Consider the following 18,757-nt stretch of genomic DNA (forward strand, 5'->3'; position numbering starts at 1 on the left):
GAAGCAAGGCATGCCTTCTCTTTAGTAAGGCCACAAATGTTGTTAGCAAGACATGGCTGAAGATGTTGCTCCACCCCAAAGAGTGCCAAGCCAATGACGCCCCCCCCACCGCAAGCTGCTTGCCTGACCCTTTAGGGGGAGTGCAGCCCCGCCCAAGCCAGTTGCACACCCCACAGGATTGCTCAGCAAATACCAACAATCCCACTTCTAGAAGCAGCGAGACTTAGGGCTTAACTTTTATTTTTTTTATGGGAATATTATAGTCTGTGAGAGTGAAATATGCTAAAATATATGGTGATGGATGGGCGGGAATTGAGCATAAGTCTGTTTGGATAGTCTGTTTCTACAGTGGTGCTTTACTCCCTGCTTCCCCACCCCAAGCTAGTTTTATTCAGTGATTCTGCTGTAAATTTGTGGTTGGGATCAGAAAGCCTTCATAATTGTAGGAAGGCAAAGATTAGGTGAGGATTGTCTGATGTAGGCTTATGATTTAGAAGCAGCTATGCTCCATTTTTGCCAGATATCTGGAGGCAAGATGGAGCATGAACAGAGTGGTCCTCTGGTGCAAGACATTATAAGCAACAGCATTTGGAGACATAATTTGCTTCCACTGCAGCTAACTACCAGGTGCGCCTCTTTTTGCGAATCAGTGGTGGCTTCTTGGGAGTGGATGGTTGCTTCTTGGGAGCTTTGGGTGGTTTCGTGGGAGCTGGAGGTGATTTTTTGGGAGCTTTGGGTGGTTTCTTGGGAACTGGAGGTGATTTTTTGGGAACTGGAGGTGATTTTTTGGGAGCTTTGGGTAGTTTCTTGGGAGCTTTGGGTGGTTTCTTGGGAGCTTTGGGTGGTTTCTTGGGAGCTGGAGTTGGTTTTTTGGGAACTGGAGGTGATTCCTTGGGAGTTTTGGGTGGTTTCTTGGGAGCTTTGGATGGTTTCTTGGGAGCTGGAGTTGGTTTTTTGGGAACTGGAGGTGATTTTGGAGGAACTGGAGGTGATTTTTTGGGAGCTTTGGGTAGTTTCTTGGGAGCCTTGGGTGATTTCTTGGGAGCTTTGGGTGGTTTCTTGGGAGCTTTGGGTGGTTTCTTGGGAGCTGGAGTTGGTTTTTTAGGAACTGGAGGTGATTCCTTGGGAGTTTTGGGTGGTTTCTTGGGAGTTTTGGGTGGCTTCTTTGGAGCTGGTTTCTTGGGAGTTTTGGGTGGTTTCTTGGAAGCTTTAGGTGGTTTCTTGGTAGTGGGAGGTTTGAGAGTAGTGGGTGTTTCCTCGGGAGTTGTGAGTAGATTTTGGGGAGTGGGTGGCAACTTATTGGGAGATGGGAGTGGTCTCTCAGCAACTGGAGGCAGTGTTTCAGGAGCTTCTTCAGGTGGCCTCTCAAGAGTTTCCTTCTTCTTTGGAGGCATTTGGTATATTATGGAGCGTCTCCCTCCCATCGGATTGATTATCTTCATTGCCAGGTAGCCCTGAAGGGGGAAAAACAGGTAATAGCATCCCACCCAACTGTCCAAATTTTACTGGGATATCATGGATTTACAGAAGCCACCTTGGCTTCTGAAAGTAATCCCATTTGTCCCATTTTGGGCACAGTATTATGGCTTCTGCCTGTGGCCCAGGCCACTATCTTTTCCAGAAGCATGGTGATGATGTGCTTCTGGCATGCTGTAGCCTCCGTTTCTACCACCCCATGGCCTTTGCCTGCAGCCACAGGCCGCAGTTGGCAGTGTGGGGAGAGGGACAGATGACCAAGGTAAGGTGGGAGGGGGGCAAGTGTTGGTGGCAGGATGGGGGGGGGGGGAGGCTGATGTCCCAAATTCCTCTCGGGAAATGTTGCCACATCAAGCAAAACTGTATTCTCAGAACAATGGACCACAACGGGCTTTCATTGCCTCCAGAGGCCCATTCCTACCGGCAGATGAGACCAGGTTTCAGACAAGCTGGAGCAGCTTTCCTGGACAATTACTTGAGGACACAGTGGAGGCCATGCCCTTGATACCACATGGGAGGTGTGATTATGCACTTTAATCGCTGCTTGCTAGCCCTTGGAACAAGATCTATACCACCAGCACTGTAGCAGTCATCTAGCCTGTTTCATTGCACACAACTCCGTAGAATACCGGGAGTATTCACCTGCTCTGTCCACCAGAAAGTGCCCCAGAGCATTCAGGAATCCACCAGAATCCGTTGCTCTCAGAGGGTGGAACACCTTGATTGCAGAGAGGGATAGCTGCTATGAGTCCAACCTTCATCAGGACGTGGTCCAACCATAATGATGGAATGACATACCCATTTCCAGATCACTTTTCATCCCTTTTGGAGCAAAGACCAAGTCAAGAGTAGGTCCTTTGTGCATTGGGTTGAAGATGACCTGAGACAGCACCATGGTTGCCATGGAATCCTGAACCAATGACCCAACAGCAGCATTGGCGTGAAAGTTGGTGTCACCCAGAATTATCGGGATTCCATCACACACTGCTCATGACTACCTCACCCAGCTTGGTCAGGGAGGATGTTGTTGGTGCTAGTACACCAACAGCACCCCTAAGTCTCTAAATCCAACAGCAGCCCTAAATCTCTAAGCCCAAACATGAGATGCAGGCCCTGTAGTCCTGCTCTAAGACAGAGAGATTTCCCACTGAGGACGAATGAAGCCTGGTGAACTACAGCAGCCCCACTCCCAGACAGTCTAGCCTGGATTGATGCTGCACCTAGTGGGGCAGAGCTGGGCAAGATCTAGCAAGGTATGTGGCTAAGCCCAAGCTGCCTGATCCCCTTTGTTCTTCCTGAGCAGACTCACAGGAGCTGCGTAGATGAAGGCTGCAAACAGCAGAATCACCAGCACACAGCAAAGGAAAATTAAGAGCTTCCATTTGCTCTTCTGCCACACAACGAAGTGGATGCTCTTCAGCGGGGCTGTAAACCACAGGAAAGAAGTCTCCGGCCTCCTGGTCACGGGGAGAAGGAAGGGGCAAGAAAAGTTAAGCAGATGTTGCCTACAGCAGCTGTCTCCATCTTCCCTGGCTTAAGAACATGGGGAGGTGACGTACACTGAGTTAGACTGTTGGCCCACCTAGTTCGATATGGTATACATCAGGACCTCTGGGACTCCAGATGTTGCTTAACTACAACTCCCATAATACCTGCCCATTAGCCACATTTGCCTGGGGTGTGGGAGTTGTACTTCAGCAACACCTGGAAGGCCAAAGGTTCCCTGCAACTGTTCGACGCCGACTGGCAGCAGCTCTCTAGGGTTTCAGGCAGGGGGTGCCCCCAGCAGGGGTGCCAGCTTGAATAAAACAACAATTTTAAAGTCAAAGACACAAAACAGTTATAAACAGTTACATGTGTAAAAACAATGCAAACATATACAAACTACACCATGTCGTTTCTATATGTTTGCATATAAAAACGGGATACCAAGCAGTATCCAGAACATCTTAACATTGCTCTTGTGGAAAATTCAAAGCGTGGCTGCACCTAGGCCTAGGTGCCCAGTGCTGCTTAGAGCGGTACCAGTACAGCTAGGAAAGGTCCTCAGGGCCCACACAGATGCCAGGCAGGCATGGGCACGGAGAGTGCCAGAGGGCACAGTGCTCAGAGCAGGCTAGCCAAACTGGGTGCATGTGGCTTAATTGGTGTAGCTCTCATACAGAAGCCTCCCAGCCACCAAATCTTTGGAAACATGCTCTGCCACAGCCTTTGCCAATCTAGTGCTCTCCAGATGTTTTGGACTGCAGTTCTCATCAGCCCCAGCCAAGCACAGGGCTGATGGGAGCTATAGCTCCAAACACCTGCAAGGTACTAGATTGGCAAAGGCTTCCTTCTTGACACAATGACATCTCCTTCCCCATTTCTACCTCCCCAGTAGTTCATGCAGCCGGGGGGGACCCAGGCGCTGCAGTCTTACTCTGGTGGCTTCAGAACTGGGTTCATGTTGGGCTCCTCTCTTCCTTTCCCAGCTGGCCGCTCTTCAGCCTCCTTTTCTGTCAGCAGCTCCAAGGACATTTCCACCTTGCCCTAAGAGAACGAGAGAGGATGGGCAGAGGGGTTTCCAGGGTGGTATTCAACGGAAAAGAGCAACGACTCAAAATTGCCAAGTGTAACTTCTACTTTCTCCCCACTCCCAACTGACTGGAGAAACCTGTGGATCAGATTTAGGTGGTGGTGGGGAGGGCAGGGAATGGGGGTGTTAAATTGCATAGCTGAAAGTCATTACATTAGTGTAACTCCTCAACTGAATACCCAATGTATGCATATTTTTCAATATATGGGGGTGGTTCTTCTGTTCATTGGGGTATCTTCTCTTCCAGCAATTGCATAGAGCGGTGTGTCTGTAGTGCCACCATTCTTAATTTGGCATCTCCTGTTAGTCCTGTTCAAGGCATGCCCAGCCTTGAATACTTGGAGGGAAGGAAATGTGGAGAATGGGACACATGGTACCTTTGGAAAACCTTTTGCTACAGCAGAGCTGGGAAGGGTTAGAAAAGGCCCAGAACAAGACAGGCAGAGCTGAGAGCCCTCCAGCCCCATGGCTGTTTTTCACAGACCAAAACTTCTGAAAGGCTGGCTTAGGAGGTCATGAAATGAACTCCTCCCCTCCCCTCCGTTCTATTTGCTATTCTTAGCCCCCAGACCCAAGTCCCAACATGCAGAGGTGTGGTCGACCTGGCACATGATGCCTTACGGACCGAGACGCGAGGCTTGTCTTTCTCAAAGACGATGCAGGGCCACCACCCCCTCATTTCCCTCTGCTTGAACAGGGAGACAGGTTTCCGTTTGCGGCGATGGAAAAAAGAGGTGGAGGTGGCGGCACCGGTGTCCTCCAGCAGCATCTTCACGGTGCAGTCGCGGGGGCGCTTGGCGGGTTGAGGCATGCTGTTCAGGTTCAGCTCCAGGATTCCTGCAAGTGGAACCGGGTGCTCAGTCCCCATGCTTTGTGAAGGGCAGGGACAGATGGCATGTTTGGTGGCAGGGGAACCTCAGGCCTGGGGGGAAATGCAGCCCTCCATCTGGACTCTCTTCAGGCCGCATCCTGGCCACAGCCACACTCCCCAGGCCACACCCTGCACCCTCCATGAGTGTTTTTGCCTGGTGTCAGGAGCAAACCAACAATAAATCACACTGTGCAAGTTGAAGCTAACTTTTTATTTGGAAGAACATGATCTGCACAGACTTGGTGGCGTATCAAGCCTAAAGAGCACAGCAGCCCATCCCTGGTAGGTCTTGCCCCATAGTTCAGTTGCCAAGACTGAAAGTCCACCCGTACCCCCCCCCCCATTGAGTACCCTCCTCTCCAAGGTTTTTCTCAAGCATTTAGAGACTCTGCCTGCATGCAGCCAACCTCTCTTCCACCCTTTTCATGCATCTTCTGCTTCTGGGAGACCAGGCGGGAGAAGAGCTTATCTCAGCAGAAGGGAGAGACCCCTTTGCTTCTTCAGCAACCTGACTTCTCTGCCTCTTGGCCTCCCTCCTCTCCTGCTGCAGCTCTTGCCTCTGATTCTGGACTTCTGTCTGCCATAGACTCCCTCCAGCTCACTAAGCCCTGTTACCTCTCCAGCTCCCCCCCCTCCAGTCTTCTCCCTCATCTCCCTCTGACCACCCATCGCTGTCCCACCACCCCTCCCTGGGCTCTGAGCCTTCTTCCCTTGGAGGTTCCCTCAGATGGCTCCTCCCACTGCGTCCAACCAGTCCATGATACCTGACTAGAATGCAACTAGTTTCTTTGTTAATGCTTCTTGCATCTCTGGGTGGAGCATAGTGTGCATGTGTGCATGTGCACAGGGAACCTCGCCGACTGTACAAGGCAAAATCCAAAGCTATGGCTTTGCCCACAGTTGGCTCTGGCCCTGCCTGCCACTTGCATGTGGCCCCTGGGAGGCTGCCCAGAAGGGAAAGCGGTCCTCAGGGTGAAGAAGCTTCCCCACCCTGAAATAGGACATGGGGTGAAAAGCCTTGTCTTGCCCCCCAGGTTCAGGATTCTTTTTACCTATAAAGTCGTCAGCTGAGAACTTGTCATTGTCCCAGATCTGGATGATGAGCTTGGGGGGCACTTTCTGCATGGTCTCGTCAAGGCTCCAGAAATGTTGCTGCAAACAGGGTAGAAGAAGGGCTGTTGAAATGGGAGATGCAGGACAGGCGTCAAGGCAGACCTGCTCAAGTCAGGACCAGCTCCACCACACTTGGGAGCTGGCGCCGAGGCTGTGGGGCAGGAGCACAGAGGAGGGCAAGCAAGACAACCAGGGGTTGGAAAGCAAGCCTTATGAGGAACGGTTGAGGGAACTGGGCATGCATAGCCTGGTAAAGAAGAGAGTGAAAGGAGATATGATAGCCATCTATCTAAAGGGCTGTCACATGGAAGGGGGAACAGGCTTGTTTTCTCTGACTCTGGAGGGTAGGTCTCAAACCAATGGCTTCAAGTGACAAGAAAGGAGATCTTGACTAAGCATCAGGAAACACTTTCTGACAGTAAGAGCTGTTTGACCGTGGAACTGTCTCCCTTGGGAGGTGGAGGACTCTCCTTCCTTAGAGGTGTTTAAGCCAAGGTGGATGACCACCTGTCATGTATAATCTCGTTGAGATTCCTGCATTGCAGAGGGTTGGACTAGATGGCCCTCAATGTCCCTCCCAACTCTACAATTCTGTGATTCTATAATTAACAGCATGAAACTGCTTTCCAGAGAAAGGAGTGTGGTAAAACACTTGACACTAGGTGGCAGCACCAACTTGGAGTATTATTTTCAAGTTTATTAGCTAGATAAGCCGGCCAGTTGCTCCAGGGCTATTCACTGGAGGAAGCACATTGGGCCCCCTGACTATTTTCACAGAAATTTAGATGAACCATCATTAAGCTAACCAGGGACATGGATCATATTCCTGGTGATGAAGCAAGTTTTTAGTTGCAACAAAAACGACCGCTGTGTGTTGGGCTGGGATGACACTAAAAATTCACAAGTGACAAGCCAAATAACCAACAACAACAGTATTAAAGTAAACTGATGAAATGGGGAGGGAATTGTTTCAAGATGAAGCAACAAGGGGGAAATGTGCATTGTGAAAAATTACCTAAGGCCCATGCCGCTGCTGCTGCTGCTGCTGCTGCCAGATTTCAATCTGTGGCCTGGGACTATTGGGAAAGAAGGAATTGGCAACAGCAACCAGAATGGAATTTTACTTTTGATGATATGTGCAGCGCACAATGTTGTTATTACCAACACACTCGTTCAACAACAACAACAAAAAATTTAAAACATCTTGGAGGCATCCTTGGTGAAACCACTGGCACCTCTTAGACTATGTTATTGTCCGTGCTAAAGATCGCCATGATGTGCTCCTTAGCAGAGCTATGACGAGCGCCGGCGACTGCTGGACAGATCACTGACTAATACGCTCCACGATGGCTATTAAGATTATACCTCAACGCTGGCTTCAAGGAAGGAAGCCAAGGCACAAAATGAACACTCAAGCCCTTCAAGATCCCATTAAGCGGGACTGCTTCCAGACAACTCTTAAGGACCATCTGCTTTCAGAATTCCCTGATAACATTGAGGAACACTGGACCAAGCTAAAAACATCCATTGTTGCCGCCTGTGAACAAACTATCGGATACCAAACCGAAACACCAAGATTGGTTTGATGAGAATGACAGTGAGATTGAACGCATGTTTGAAAAGAAAAGGAAGGCCTTTCAAATCTGGCCAAGAGATAGAAACTGTGCCACTAAGAAAAAAACCTATGCCAACGCTAAGGCTCGCGGATTAAAAAAAAAAAAAAAGCTCAGGAGATCCAGCACTTAGCCGACACTCATGATACACAGAGTTTCTTTAAAGCCACAAAGACCATCTATGGGGAGACTTCCGGGTTAGCGCCATCGGCAATGGCGGAGTTCCTCTGACCGAGAGGAACCCACTCTGTGAAAATCGGGTCTTGCCGCCGCAGCGAAGGCAGAGACCCCTTAAAAATCCCAGGCGGAGGAAGCCTGGGAACGTGGGATTCGGCTGACACCAACAGCGCTTCCCCTACTCGCAGGGAAACCCTTTTTCGGGGATCCGAAACGACGTGGGGTGAGCGGCGCGGTGTTTTGAATCGACCGCTACTTTTACGGAGTGAAGCCGCACAGCTGTTGCAGGAGAGCACTTTTTCCTGTGGACAATTGGACTCTAAACAAGTACCCGTGAGTAGAACGGAAAATTGGATTACGAAACATTTTAATTTGGCACTGAAGTGGGAAGGTTCTAAACAGGAAGTCCGCCTTCCGCTTTTGTAAGTAGACTGAAGCAAAAATTTTACAAGCTAAAGTCCAGAAAGTCGTATATAAAGGACTAAATTTCCTTCAGTTATAACCACCAAAACCCCTCTTGGAAGTAGGAGAAGAGGGGGGGGAATTTTAGATTGTTCAAGCCTGCAGGAAAGAGAGTAAAGAAAGATAAATTTCCACCGTCTCAAACCTGGGAACGGGGTGGCAGAGACAGAAATTTTTGGGGAAGTTCATTGACTGTGAATGGAACATCTTTTGACAGATAGTTAAAAAAGAGAAACAAATTGATTCCAATGTTGCCTTTTGCATTCAAAAGAAACAAAATATTTGAAAAATGAAAGTAATTTTCTTTTGTTGGACCTGCTTTCAAAAGATGGATACAAATAGAAACTGTTTCCTCTAGAGGGAGCTTGTTAAACTGTTGCTGGAGTCGATCTGGGGATTTCACAGCTGTGGAGATTAACCACCTATGACCCCACTGTGGAAGGACGTGTGGATCCAGAATTGGCCTCCACAGTCACTTACGGACTCATTGTTAAAACCGTGTTCATGGAAGACAATCCTACTCGGCTACCAGGGATCGCTGAAGAAGGAGAAGGAGGAGAAGAAGGAGAAGGAGGAGAAGGAGGAGAAGAAGGAGGAGAAGGAGGAGGAGGAGGAGCTTTCAACATAAAGTGCTTTGTGGGACTGGAGCATCCCCAGAGACAGAGCCCCTGTGTTTCACGAGGCAGCTCCAGATTCTCAGCAGCAGCTAATGGGAAAGATCCCCTGTCTGCCAGGGAACCCAGAGAGCTCTTGCCACTCAGTGCAGATCAGGGTTGAGGAGCCTTTTTCAATTCAAGGGCCAAATTCCTTAAAAATCAGTCTGTGTTTTTTTTTTTTTTGGGGGGGGGGGTTAGACTATGTCACATGAAAGCCAATGTTATTATCCCACACTTTCCAGGGCATTTTCCTGTCACTTCCTTTATTGCAAAAAGTCTGATCTTTTGGGGGAAGTGGTTTTATTTACTTATTTGTTGCATGGGACCTCCTAACCAGCTGTGATTGCTGCTACATGACTGAAACCCACTAGAAAATAGCAGCAGCCTGGAAGTGCCCCGCATCTGAGAACTATAAGTGCTATTAAATTTACGTGGACTAAGTGTGCCAGAATATGAATGAGCGTATCCATTAAAATGATGTGTGCACCACAGAGAGCCGTGTGCCTGTCAATGTGCCTCTGATTATCCTCCAGCAGATGATATGCAGAGAGAGGTTTTCTGTGAACCACCCTGAGACCTCCAGGTATAGGGCAGTATATAAATTTAAGAAATAATAATATAATCATAATCTCTTGAGTTGGATTTGCCAGATGGAGGATAGGAAGGCTTTGCTGGTTGTCCATACACAACCCTCCTTCATTCATTCATTCATTCATTCAAGTTTAACAAAATTTATGTACTACTTAGTCAAAACAAATAATAATAATCAAAGCAGTTTGCATAAATGAATATAAAATATTCACAAGAAAACACCAATAAAATAAACTGATTTTAAAAGCAAATAGAAATATTAAAATGTTAAAATGGGAGAAAAAAACTACATACTGTAAATTTTCATATCTGTCTAGGCGTGGCCTGCGCCCAAAGGATTTTTTAAAGGAGGCATCAACAAGAGAGCAGCAAAGGTGCCTGCAGAGAGTTCCAAAGAACAGGTGCTGCCACACATTAAGAGATTGATTCCTTGCAAGTGCAGAGCAGGCCTGATATGTCAATTGTAAAGACGCCAGTTCTGGCGGCCCACGTGGTGGAGGGCGCTCCTATGGGGTAAGGTAAGCTTTGAGGAAGCCAAGGCCACTTCCCCTTTTCTAAATTGGAGCAATGCTCTGTTTCAGTTTCCACCTACCTTCTTGGTGAGAACGCAGACCTGCTCCATGGGCAGGTACTCCAAGGTAAACACAAAGCGCCAGTTGAAGTTGCCTTCTCCTGTCAGGGACCTGTAATGGATATCTGTCTTCTGCTTGTCCTCCTCCAGGCCATCCATCCACCTGGAACCAGGGCAAAGGAGATGCTGGAGTTGCTCATAGGAACTCTTTTGCCCCATCCCAGATTCTAGGGCACACTTGGGTACATTGGCAATGAAAAGCTGCATCATCTAGTCCCGCTGGCAGCTTTGGGAGAGATGTCCCTCTTCCTCCATGACCCTTAGGCAAGGGACAGGCGGGAGCTGAATGCAGAGCAAAAAGTCCAGGTTCCCCTGACATCTCTGCTGCTGGAGTGTATCATCCAGCCCAATCTTCCCCAACCTGAGGCCTTCTGAATCTTTTGGACTCCAACTCCCATCAGCCTCAGCAACACAAGGCCATACAGGCTGGTGATGATGGGAGTTGCATTCCAGAACATCTAGAGGACACTAGGTTGGCAAAGGCTACTTTCACCCCTTTAAGGTGCCAGAAAACCCATCTTTTATTTCTTGCATCAGACTATTGCATTAGACTAAAGGGTTTTCTTGTGTGTGTGTTTCTTGTGGCTGATCAGCTGCTCTCCCTGTGCAAAGGTCAGAGGGGGCAGAGTTTCTGTTGAGTTTGATCCATCTTTTAGATTTAGGGGAGCTAGTCTCAAATGTTTGTTGGGGGAGACCTAGGTTTTTTTGGGTGGGTTATTTGTCCTGTCTTCACACTTTTTAAGATGGAGGACCACTGTAGCCACCCCCAACGACACGTTTTCAAGATGGAGGGTGAGGGAACAGCTGCAGTCGCCTGCAGTTCCTGTGCAATGTTTGCCATCTTGCCAAAGGTTGCAGGCAGCTTTACCTGCGGCAATTGTATGTTGATTGCCCTCTTAGAAGACAAAGCCCATCAACTGGAGGAACGTGTAGCTACACTCCAAAGAATTAGAGAGCTGGAGCTCTTCTTGGAAGCAACAGAGAACACCGTCTCCACCAAAGAGGAGACAGGGGACACCCATGAGAAGGAGGCTAGTTCACCAACACAGGTGCCAGATATATGGAGAAACGTGACTCAAAGAAGTAGGAGGCCCAGGGTTCGCTCTGATTGTTTAGAAATGCACAGTCGCTTTGAAGTCCTCTCCCCTAGCATGGAAGACGAAGAACAGACTCCATTTGAGGATCTCTCCCTCATTACAGTCGATCAGATATATGAAGACGGGCAGCAAAGTCAGTCCTCAGGGAATGTGCAGGCGACCTTGGAACGGACAGCTCATGGAAGAACCCCGACCAAACCTAAGAGGAGGTGTGTAGTGGTGATAGGGGATTCCCTACTGAGGGGAACAGAAGCAGTGATCTGTGGGCCTGACAAGATGTCTCGGGAGGTGTGCTGTCTCCCCGGGGCTAAGATCCAAGATGTAACTGAACGACTGCAAGGAATCATAAAACTCACTGACAAATACCCCTTCCTCTTGGTTCATGTGGGAGCCAATGACACTGCAAGCAATAGCCTCCAGAAGATCAAGAGACTACGAGGCTCTGGGCAGGAAATTGAAGCAATTAAATGCACAAATTGTCATCTCATCTGTCCTCCCAGTTGAACGACGTGGCCCAGGGAGAGAGGGAAAAATAGTGGAAGTGAACAGCTGGCTTCGCAAATGGTGTGAACAGGAACGGTTTGGATTCTTAGATCACGGACTGCAGTTTCTTGAAGATGGACATTGTTCAATACAATCTATTTCAGAGAAACAGACCAGACAAGAAAGGAGGAGGAGTGGCGTTATATGTCAGGGATGTTGTCAGGGGTTCAGGAGCAGAGGCAAGGGCAAGGGAGGAAACAGAGAGCGAGGGGGAGGAGGCAGAGGAAAAGATGAGTGATGACGACGACCCGAGATCTCCGAGTCTTTCCAGTGAATCAGAAGATTCACAGAAAGGAGCACCAGTGGCCAGGGCAAGGGGGGAGCCTAGGGGGACATCCCAGGAAGATAGAGCCAGAGGGGACTCAGAGGGGAGCAGTTGGAAATCGGGACCAGCGTCACCGCCAGAGAGCAGGGAAGAGGAAGGGCGCCAGGGATCAAGCGCTGGCAGCTCACAACAGGAGGGAGGGCACGAGTCAGGAGTGGCCACACCTCCATCAGGGAGCGAAGAAATGGTCAGACGGAAAGTGGAAGGTTGGGCGCGCACGCCAAGTTCAAATGCACAGGAAAGTGACGCAGTAGGCAGCCCGGAGAGGGAGCCAGGTCCTAAAGCCCGGCGCAAGGAGACAGGAGGGTCCGGGGGGTCGGCGTCAGAGGAATCCCGGAAGGAAGAGACCCCAGGGGGCAGAGGGACCCAGAGGAGAACAGTCAGGCGGAAAAGGTGGAGCAGGGCTAGGATATTAAGTTGGTGCGCAAGGGGCGGAGACTCAGACGGAGCTTCGCCGATCTAGCTATTAGACGTAGAGTTGCACGCAGCAGCTTGAGAATGGAAACTGTAACTCAATAAAGACTTTTACTTAATGATCGCTGGCTAGCGTGATCCTCTGTGAGCTAGGATCTGGAAGCAGCTCTGACAGATGTGTATACCTGTGAAGAGATCCAAGACTTAGAACCTCAAAGCCAAAGTGAGAGCATTTGGGTCAAAATTAAGGGAGAGAAGAATAACAGAGACCTCATTGTGGGAGTTTACTATAGATCCCCAAGCCAAATGGAGGACATAGATGATGCCTTCCTGGAACAGATGGCCAAGCATGCAAAAGGAAGGGAGATAGCAGTAATGGGGGACTTCAATTACCCGGATATTTGTTGGATGTCAAACTCAGCCAAGAGCATAAGGTCAAACAGATTCCTCACTGGCCTTGCAGACAACTTCATTGTCCAGAAAGTGGGAGAAGCAACAAGAGGAACAGCCATTTTAGATCTGGTCCTAATCAATGTTGATGACCTGGTTAGTGGGGTAGAAGTGGAAGGATCATTAAGCGCGAGTGATCATGCTCTTCTGAAGTTTACTATACAGCGGAAAGGAGCAGCCAAGTATACTAGGACTCAACTTCTTGACTTTAAGAAAGCCGACTTCATAAAACTTAGGGAAGTGCTGGGTGAGATCCCATGGACAGTAATACTAAAAGGAAAGGGAGTTCATGATGGCTGGGAGTTTGTTAAGAGGGAGATAGTAAAAGCACAACTTGAGGCAATATAAATGAGACGGAAACATGGAAGGTGCCTAAAGAAGCCAGGGTGGCTATCTAAAGAACCTTTAACTGAGTTAAGATTAAAAAAGGATGTGTATAAAAAATGGAAAAGGGGGGAAACCACCAAAGAGGAATTCAAACAAAGAGCCAGCACGTGTAGACACAAAGTCAGAAAAGCTAAAGCACAGCATGAACTCAGGCTTGCTAGAGAGGTTAAAAGCAACAAAAAAGGCTTTTATGGGTATGTCCGTAGCAAAAGGAAGAACAAAGAAACAGTGGGGTCACTCAGAGGAGAAGATGGTGAAATGCAAACAGGGGACACAGAAAGGGCTGAACTCCTCAATGCCTTCTTTGCCTCAGTCTTCTCCGATAAAGAAAACAATGCCCGACCTGAAGAATTTGGAGCAAATGATTCAGCAGAGGAAACACAGCCGAGAATAACTAAGGAGATAGTACAAGAATACTTGGCTAGTTTAGATGTATTCAAGTCTCCAGGGCCAGATGAACTGCATCCAAGAGTATTAAAAGAACTGGCAGATGTGATCTCAGAACCACTGGCAGTCATCTTTGAGAATTCCTGGAAAACAGGCGAAGTCCCGGCAGACTGGAGGAGGGCAAATGTTGTCCCTATTTTCAAAAAGGGGAAAAGAGAGGACCCAAATAATTATCTCCCAGTCAGTCTGACATCAATACCAGGGAAGATTCTGGAGCAGATCATTAAGCAAACAGTCTGTGTGCACCTAGAAAGGAATGCTGTGATCACCAATAGTCAGCATGGATTTCTGAAAAATAAGTCATGTCAGACTAACCTGATCTCGTTTTTTGACAGAATTACAAGCCTGGTAGATGAAGGGAACGCAGTGGATGTATCCTTCTTGATTTCAGCAAGGCATTTGACAAGGTGCCCCATGATATTCTTGTAAAGAAGCTGGTAAAATGCGGTCTTGACTCTGCTACCACTCGGTGGATTTGTAACTGGCTGACTGACCGAACCCAAAGGGTGCTCATCAATGGTTCCTCTTCATCCTGGAGAAGAGTGACTAGTGGGGTGCCACAGGGTTCTGTCTTGGGCCCGGTCTTATTCAACATCTTTATCAACGACTTGGATGATGGACTCAAGGGCATCCTGATCAAATTTGCAGATGACACCAAACTGGGAGGTGTGGCTAACACCCCACAGGACAGGATCACACCTCAAAACGACCTTGACAGATTAGAGAACTGGGCCAAAACAAACAAGATGAACTTTAACAGGGAGAAATGTAAAGTATTGCACTTGGGCAAAAAAATATATGAGAGGCACAAATACAAGATGGGTGACACCTGGCTTGAGAGCAGTACATGTGAAAAGGATTTAGGAGTCTTGGTTGATCACAAACTTGACATGAGCCAACAGTGTGATGCAGCAGCTAAAAAAGCCAATGCAATTCTGGGCTGCATCAATAGGAGTATAGCATTTAGATCAAGGGAAGTAATAGTGCCACTGTATTCTGCTCTGGTCAGACCTCACCTGGAGTACTGTGTCCAGTTCTGGGCACCACAGTTCAAGAAGGACACTGACAAACTGGAACGTGTCCAGAGGAGGGCAACCAAAATGATCAAAGGCCTGGAAACGATGCCTTATGAGGAACGGCTAAGGGAGCTGGGCATGTTTAGCATGGAGAAGAGGAGGTTAAGGGGTGATATGATAGCCATGTTCAAATATATAAAAGGATGTCACATAGAGGAGGGAGAAAGGTTGTTTTCTGCTGCTCCAGAGAAGCGGACACGGAGCAATGGATCCAAACTACAAGAAAGAGGATTCCACCTAAACATTAGGAAGAACTTCCTGACAGTAAGAGCTGTTTGACAGTGGAATTTGCTGCCAAGGAGTGTGGTGGAGGCTTCTACTTTGGAGGTCTTTAAGCAGAGGCTTGACAACCATATGTCAGGAGTGCTCTGATGGTGTTTCCTGCTTGGCAGGGGGTTGGACTCGATGGCCCTTGTGGTCTCTTCCAACTCTATGATTCTATGATTCTATTGGGGCAACCCTTTCTGAAGGCTGATGGGAGTTGCAGTTCAGCTACAAATGTGGCAGAGGAGCAAAGGTTCTCTATACCAGGAGAAGGAGTAAGTTCTGATGCAGAAGCACCAGCCTAATCTTTAGCTACTAGTCTCTCCTTTGTGAACTTCTGCTTCATTTGATTGTTGTGAACCACCTTGGTTCTTTGGGGAAAAGCAACACAATTGATGAATGAATTAATGAGTGGTTTTGTTATGCAAATGGGGCTATAACAGTTTGGGAATCATGGCGCTGACACCTCAAAGGAAATATGGCTAGGGCTGGTAGATAGCTCTCCATCTGCAAATAAGACCAGTTGTTGGTCACTTGCCACCACAGGAGTTGGGCTGCCATAAACCTTCTGCCTCTGTTCTCTCGTACCCTTTCACATAGATGTCACTCATCCTGTCTCCAAAAATGTTGGTGTCTTCCAGATCCACGTCTTTGGTGTTCCAGATGATGCAGCGAAGTTCGTGCCTACAGAGGAGACGAACAGGAGAGTCTTGGTGCTACTGGAAGGGTGCTTTAAGGGATTCCTCTTCCTGCTATATACAAGAACAGGGCAGGCTAACAAGGACTTTTACAGGAAAACTTTCTGTGCAACCCCGCTCTAGTCCAGTGTGGAGATGCCAGTGGGGTCTGGAGCTGGAACCTTCTGAATGCAAAGCAAATGCTCTGGCATTGAGTTGCAGCCCTTCCCTAAGAGCAGGGGCGCCACCAGTAGATGCCTTTGTGAACCAGCTTCCCCCTTGTGTCATGCTCTGGGATTAGAAACAATGACAAGTATGCAACAGCGGACACGGGGTGGTCAGATCCAGCATCCACGTCCACCTGCACCCTGACACTCATTCAACCATCCTGAAAATGTGGTACGCGGGTGCAAATAGTTCTGGGTCTTCAAAAGGGTTGGGGTGGTTGTGTTTGGTGCACCTACTTCTTGGGCTTCCTTGGGGTGATGTCAAAAGGAGGTCCTGGCTCACCTATGTTTTCTGGGAAGATGTCGACCCACATCTGCACTTTCCCCTGGATATGAAGAGAGGCACATTCTTAATGTTTTTCAGTTGGTACTTCAGTGATGTACATAAAGTATAGTCACAAAACAGACAGTGAACATAACAAGAGATAAAAAACAACAACCACATCCTCCTCCCTATGCCGGAAACCAGGCAAGTAATTGTAATCTCATGTATACTCACTGTTGCCTATTTCATTCATTTTCTCTGCTGTTCTTGCAGGGACCTTACAGAGCATATTGCCAGGATAATGTCACCATTTTAACTGGCCAGAAGAGACTGAGATGTCCAAGGACAAAGTTAGGAGCGGAAACATAACAATGACATCTGGATTTGTGCTGATGCTGGTGACAAGGTGTTTTGTAAACCTGATATGTTGGCCTATGTAATAAACTGCCACCAAACAGCCTGCAATGCAGCTGGTTTCTTTTTCCCTTTCAGGATTGCTACATCACATCTTATTTCTTCAGCAATTGCTAACTTCCAGACTTTCTTAAGCCACAATTCTAGTTCAATGCCCTGCGGGGTCCTCCAGGTTTTGGGCTATAGGCTACAAGTTTTATAAAGGAGTCTGCAAATTCAGACCTGCAGGCAAGAAGGCTGGACTTTCTTTCCAATTCCAGTGTGTGCCACTCTGCTTCAAAAGGCAGGTTCCATTTCATCTACCAGCACCTATTTAGGATATTATAGTACTTCAGCTTGTCTGAAATGTCTCCTGGGGGTCAGTGCCAAACTTATCCTTGCCTCCTGCAGCCAAATCAGGAGGAAATGGGTCTGGGGCAGGAGTATTTAGGGTAACATCTACTACACTGAAACCAGCTTTCAACTCTCACCCAAAGAACCCTGGGAATTGTAGTTCTGTTGGATGACGGATTTCTCACAAAACTATAATTTAGAGTAATCCATGACATATACTGGGTTCAACCAGATGTAGATTTTCTTGGGCACCATTAAAATTGCTGGTTGTGAGGCAAAATGGCCTGGGACCATCTTGGCTGAAGGATCAAGTTCTCCTGCACAAACCAACCCAAGTCTTGAGATCTTCTTGAAAGGTCCCCATCTCAGTCCTGCCTAAGGTATCTAGATAGCATCTAAACATACTGTCTAAGGCATGTTTGGCAAGGGTGAAATGAGAGGCCTTCCTCACTCACTGGCTGGGCCTTACCTCTGGGATTCTCTCCATAGGGTCTCTGCAGAAGACCTATTTATCAGGCATCCATCCTGATCCTCCTGCACAAAGCTTATGTGGACATTTGGTTTTGGTTTGTCAAGCTGCCTTGGCTTTTTAAATGCATGGCTTACTTTAATATCCTTTAACAGGGCAGTTCTTGTTGGTTTCACCTGTTCTTATTTTATCATCACACACTTTAAAAAATGGGTTTATAGCAATTTTAAAAATCATAACCATCATCACTTGGTAAGCCACTTTGAATGCTTTGCATAGAATGGTTGGATATATATTGCAATTATAATAAATGAACAGTAAGTTGGACCTGCAGGAAAATCTTGCTTCTGTTCAGATTTCCAGCCAGCCACCCCTTTTACAGGATACTATTCTTTTCTGTCCCTCCATCAACTCCCAGCATTCTGGGGTTTAGCCAACCAACTTCTACTCAGTGTGACCCATTGAAATTAATGAACATAATGAACATGCCTATTAATTTCAATGGGTCTGTGTTGAGTACGACTGGCATTGGACACAGTCTTTGCCCGCTGAGCATGCTCAGTCCTTATTGTGTTGTTTTGGAGACTCCTTGCCCCTGATCCTTGGGATTAAGCTCTCTTCTGAGTGGATGGTACTGTTTGGGCTACGTAAGTGTCAGCACTTGGAGAATGAGTTTGCTGTAGTTTTATGTAGGATAAATGAACATGTCAGCCAAGTGTGTAGCTGCTCTAAGCTTCCCACCTGTGAAGGGGAGCCAGACTACAGGGGCAAACAGTGAAGCTTCTCTCTTCCAGCAACCACCAAATGTGTAGGCTCAGCAGCATCTAACTTGGCACCCTCCAGCAGTTCTCAGGGATGGTGGGAGCTGCAGTTCACAGCAACTGGCTACTCCTGGTGCAGTGGGGAAATGGAGGCAGGGAATTTACCTGCTGGATCCCGGGATTGGTAGCGCTGTAGATGCCACGAGTCTCCACGTGTTCAGGCACCAGCCCACAGGTGTGGAGGAGATGGAGAGCCATGCGCTCTTTTGGAGGCCCCAGGAAGCCATGTGAAGGTAGTTTGGTCTCTGGAAGGGGAATGTCAAGTACAATAGAATCAGCACTTATTCAGCCAAATGTATCACAGACTTCCATGCAGGGCAAAGGGGGCCACAATTACAAATAAAATTCTGCTCTAAGGCAGCCTGTGTTCTACTATTTATACG

The 18,757-nt window shown here is 47.9% G+C and overlaps 1 protein-coding gene across 3 annotated transcripts in view; it reads right to left on the reverse strand.

Moving 5' to 3' along the window:
* Positions 1–223: 223 nt before the first annotated feature.
* The window catches only part of FER1L5 (fer-1 like family member 5), a 102,114-nt gene continuing 83,580 nt past the window's right edge, over positions 224–18,757 (reverse strand). For all 3 annotated transcript variants that reach the window (XM_082229648.1, XM_082229649.1, XM_082229647.1), the window contains 9 exons: positions 18,480–18,619; positions 16,310–16,398; positions 15,757–15,852; positions 10,127–10,268; positions 5,975–6,074; positions 4,677–4,888; positions 3,896–4,005; positions 2,786–2,933; positions 224–1,454 (listed from right to left, as the gene is read on the reverse strand). In XM_082229648.1, coding sequence (XP_082085774.1) covers positions 621–1,454; positions 2,786–2,933; positions 3,896–4,005; positions 4,677–4,888; positions 5,975–6,074; positions 10,127–10,268; positions 15,757–15,852; positions 16,310–16,398; positions 18,480–18,619 — 1,871 coding nt within the window. In that variant the 3' untranslated portion in view covers positions 224–620. The remainder of the gene's footprint in view (positions 1,455–2,785; positions 2,934–3,895; positions 4,006–4,676; positions 4,889–5,974; positions 6,075–10,126; positions 10,269–15,756; positions 15,853–16,309; positions 16,399–18,479; positions 18,620–18,757) is intronic.

This window comes from Podarcis vaucheri (genome assembly GCF_965113315.1).
Source record: "Podarcis vaucheri genome assembly, chromosome: 7".
NCBI lineage: Eukaryota > Metazoa > Chordata > Lepidosauria > Squamata > Lacertidae > Podarcis > Podarcis vaucheri.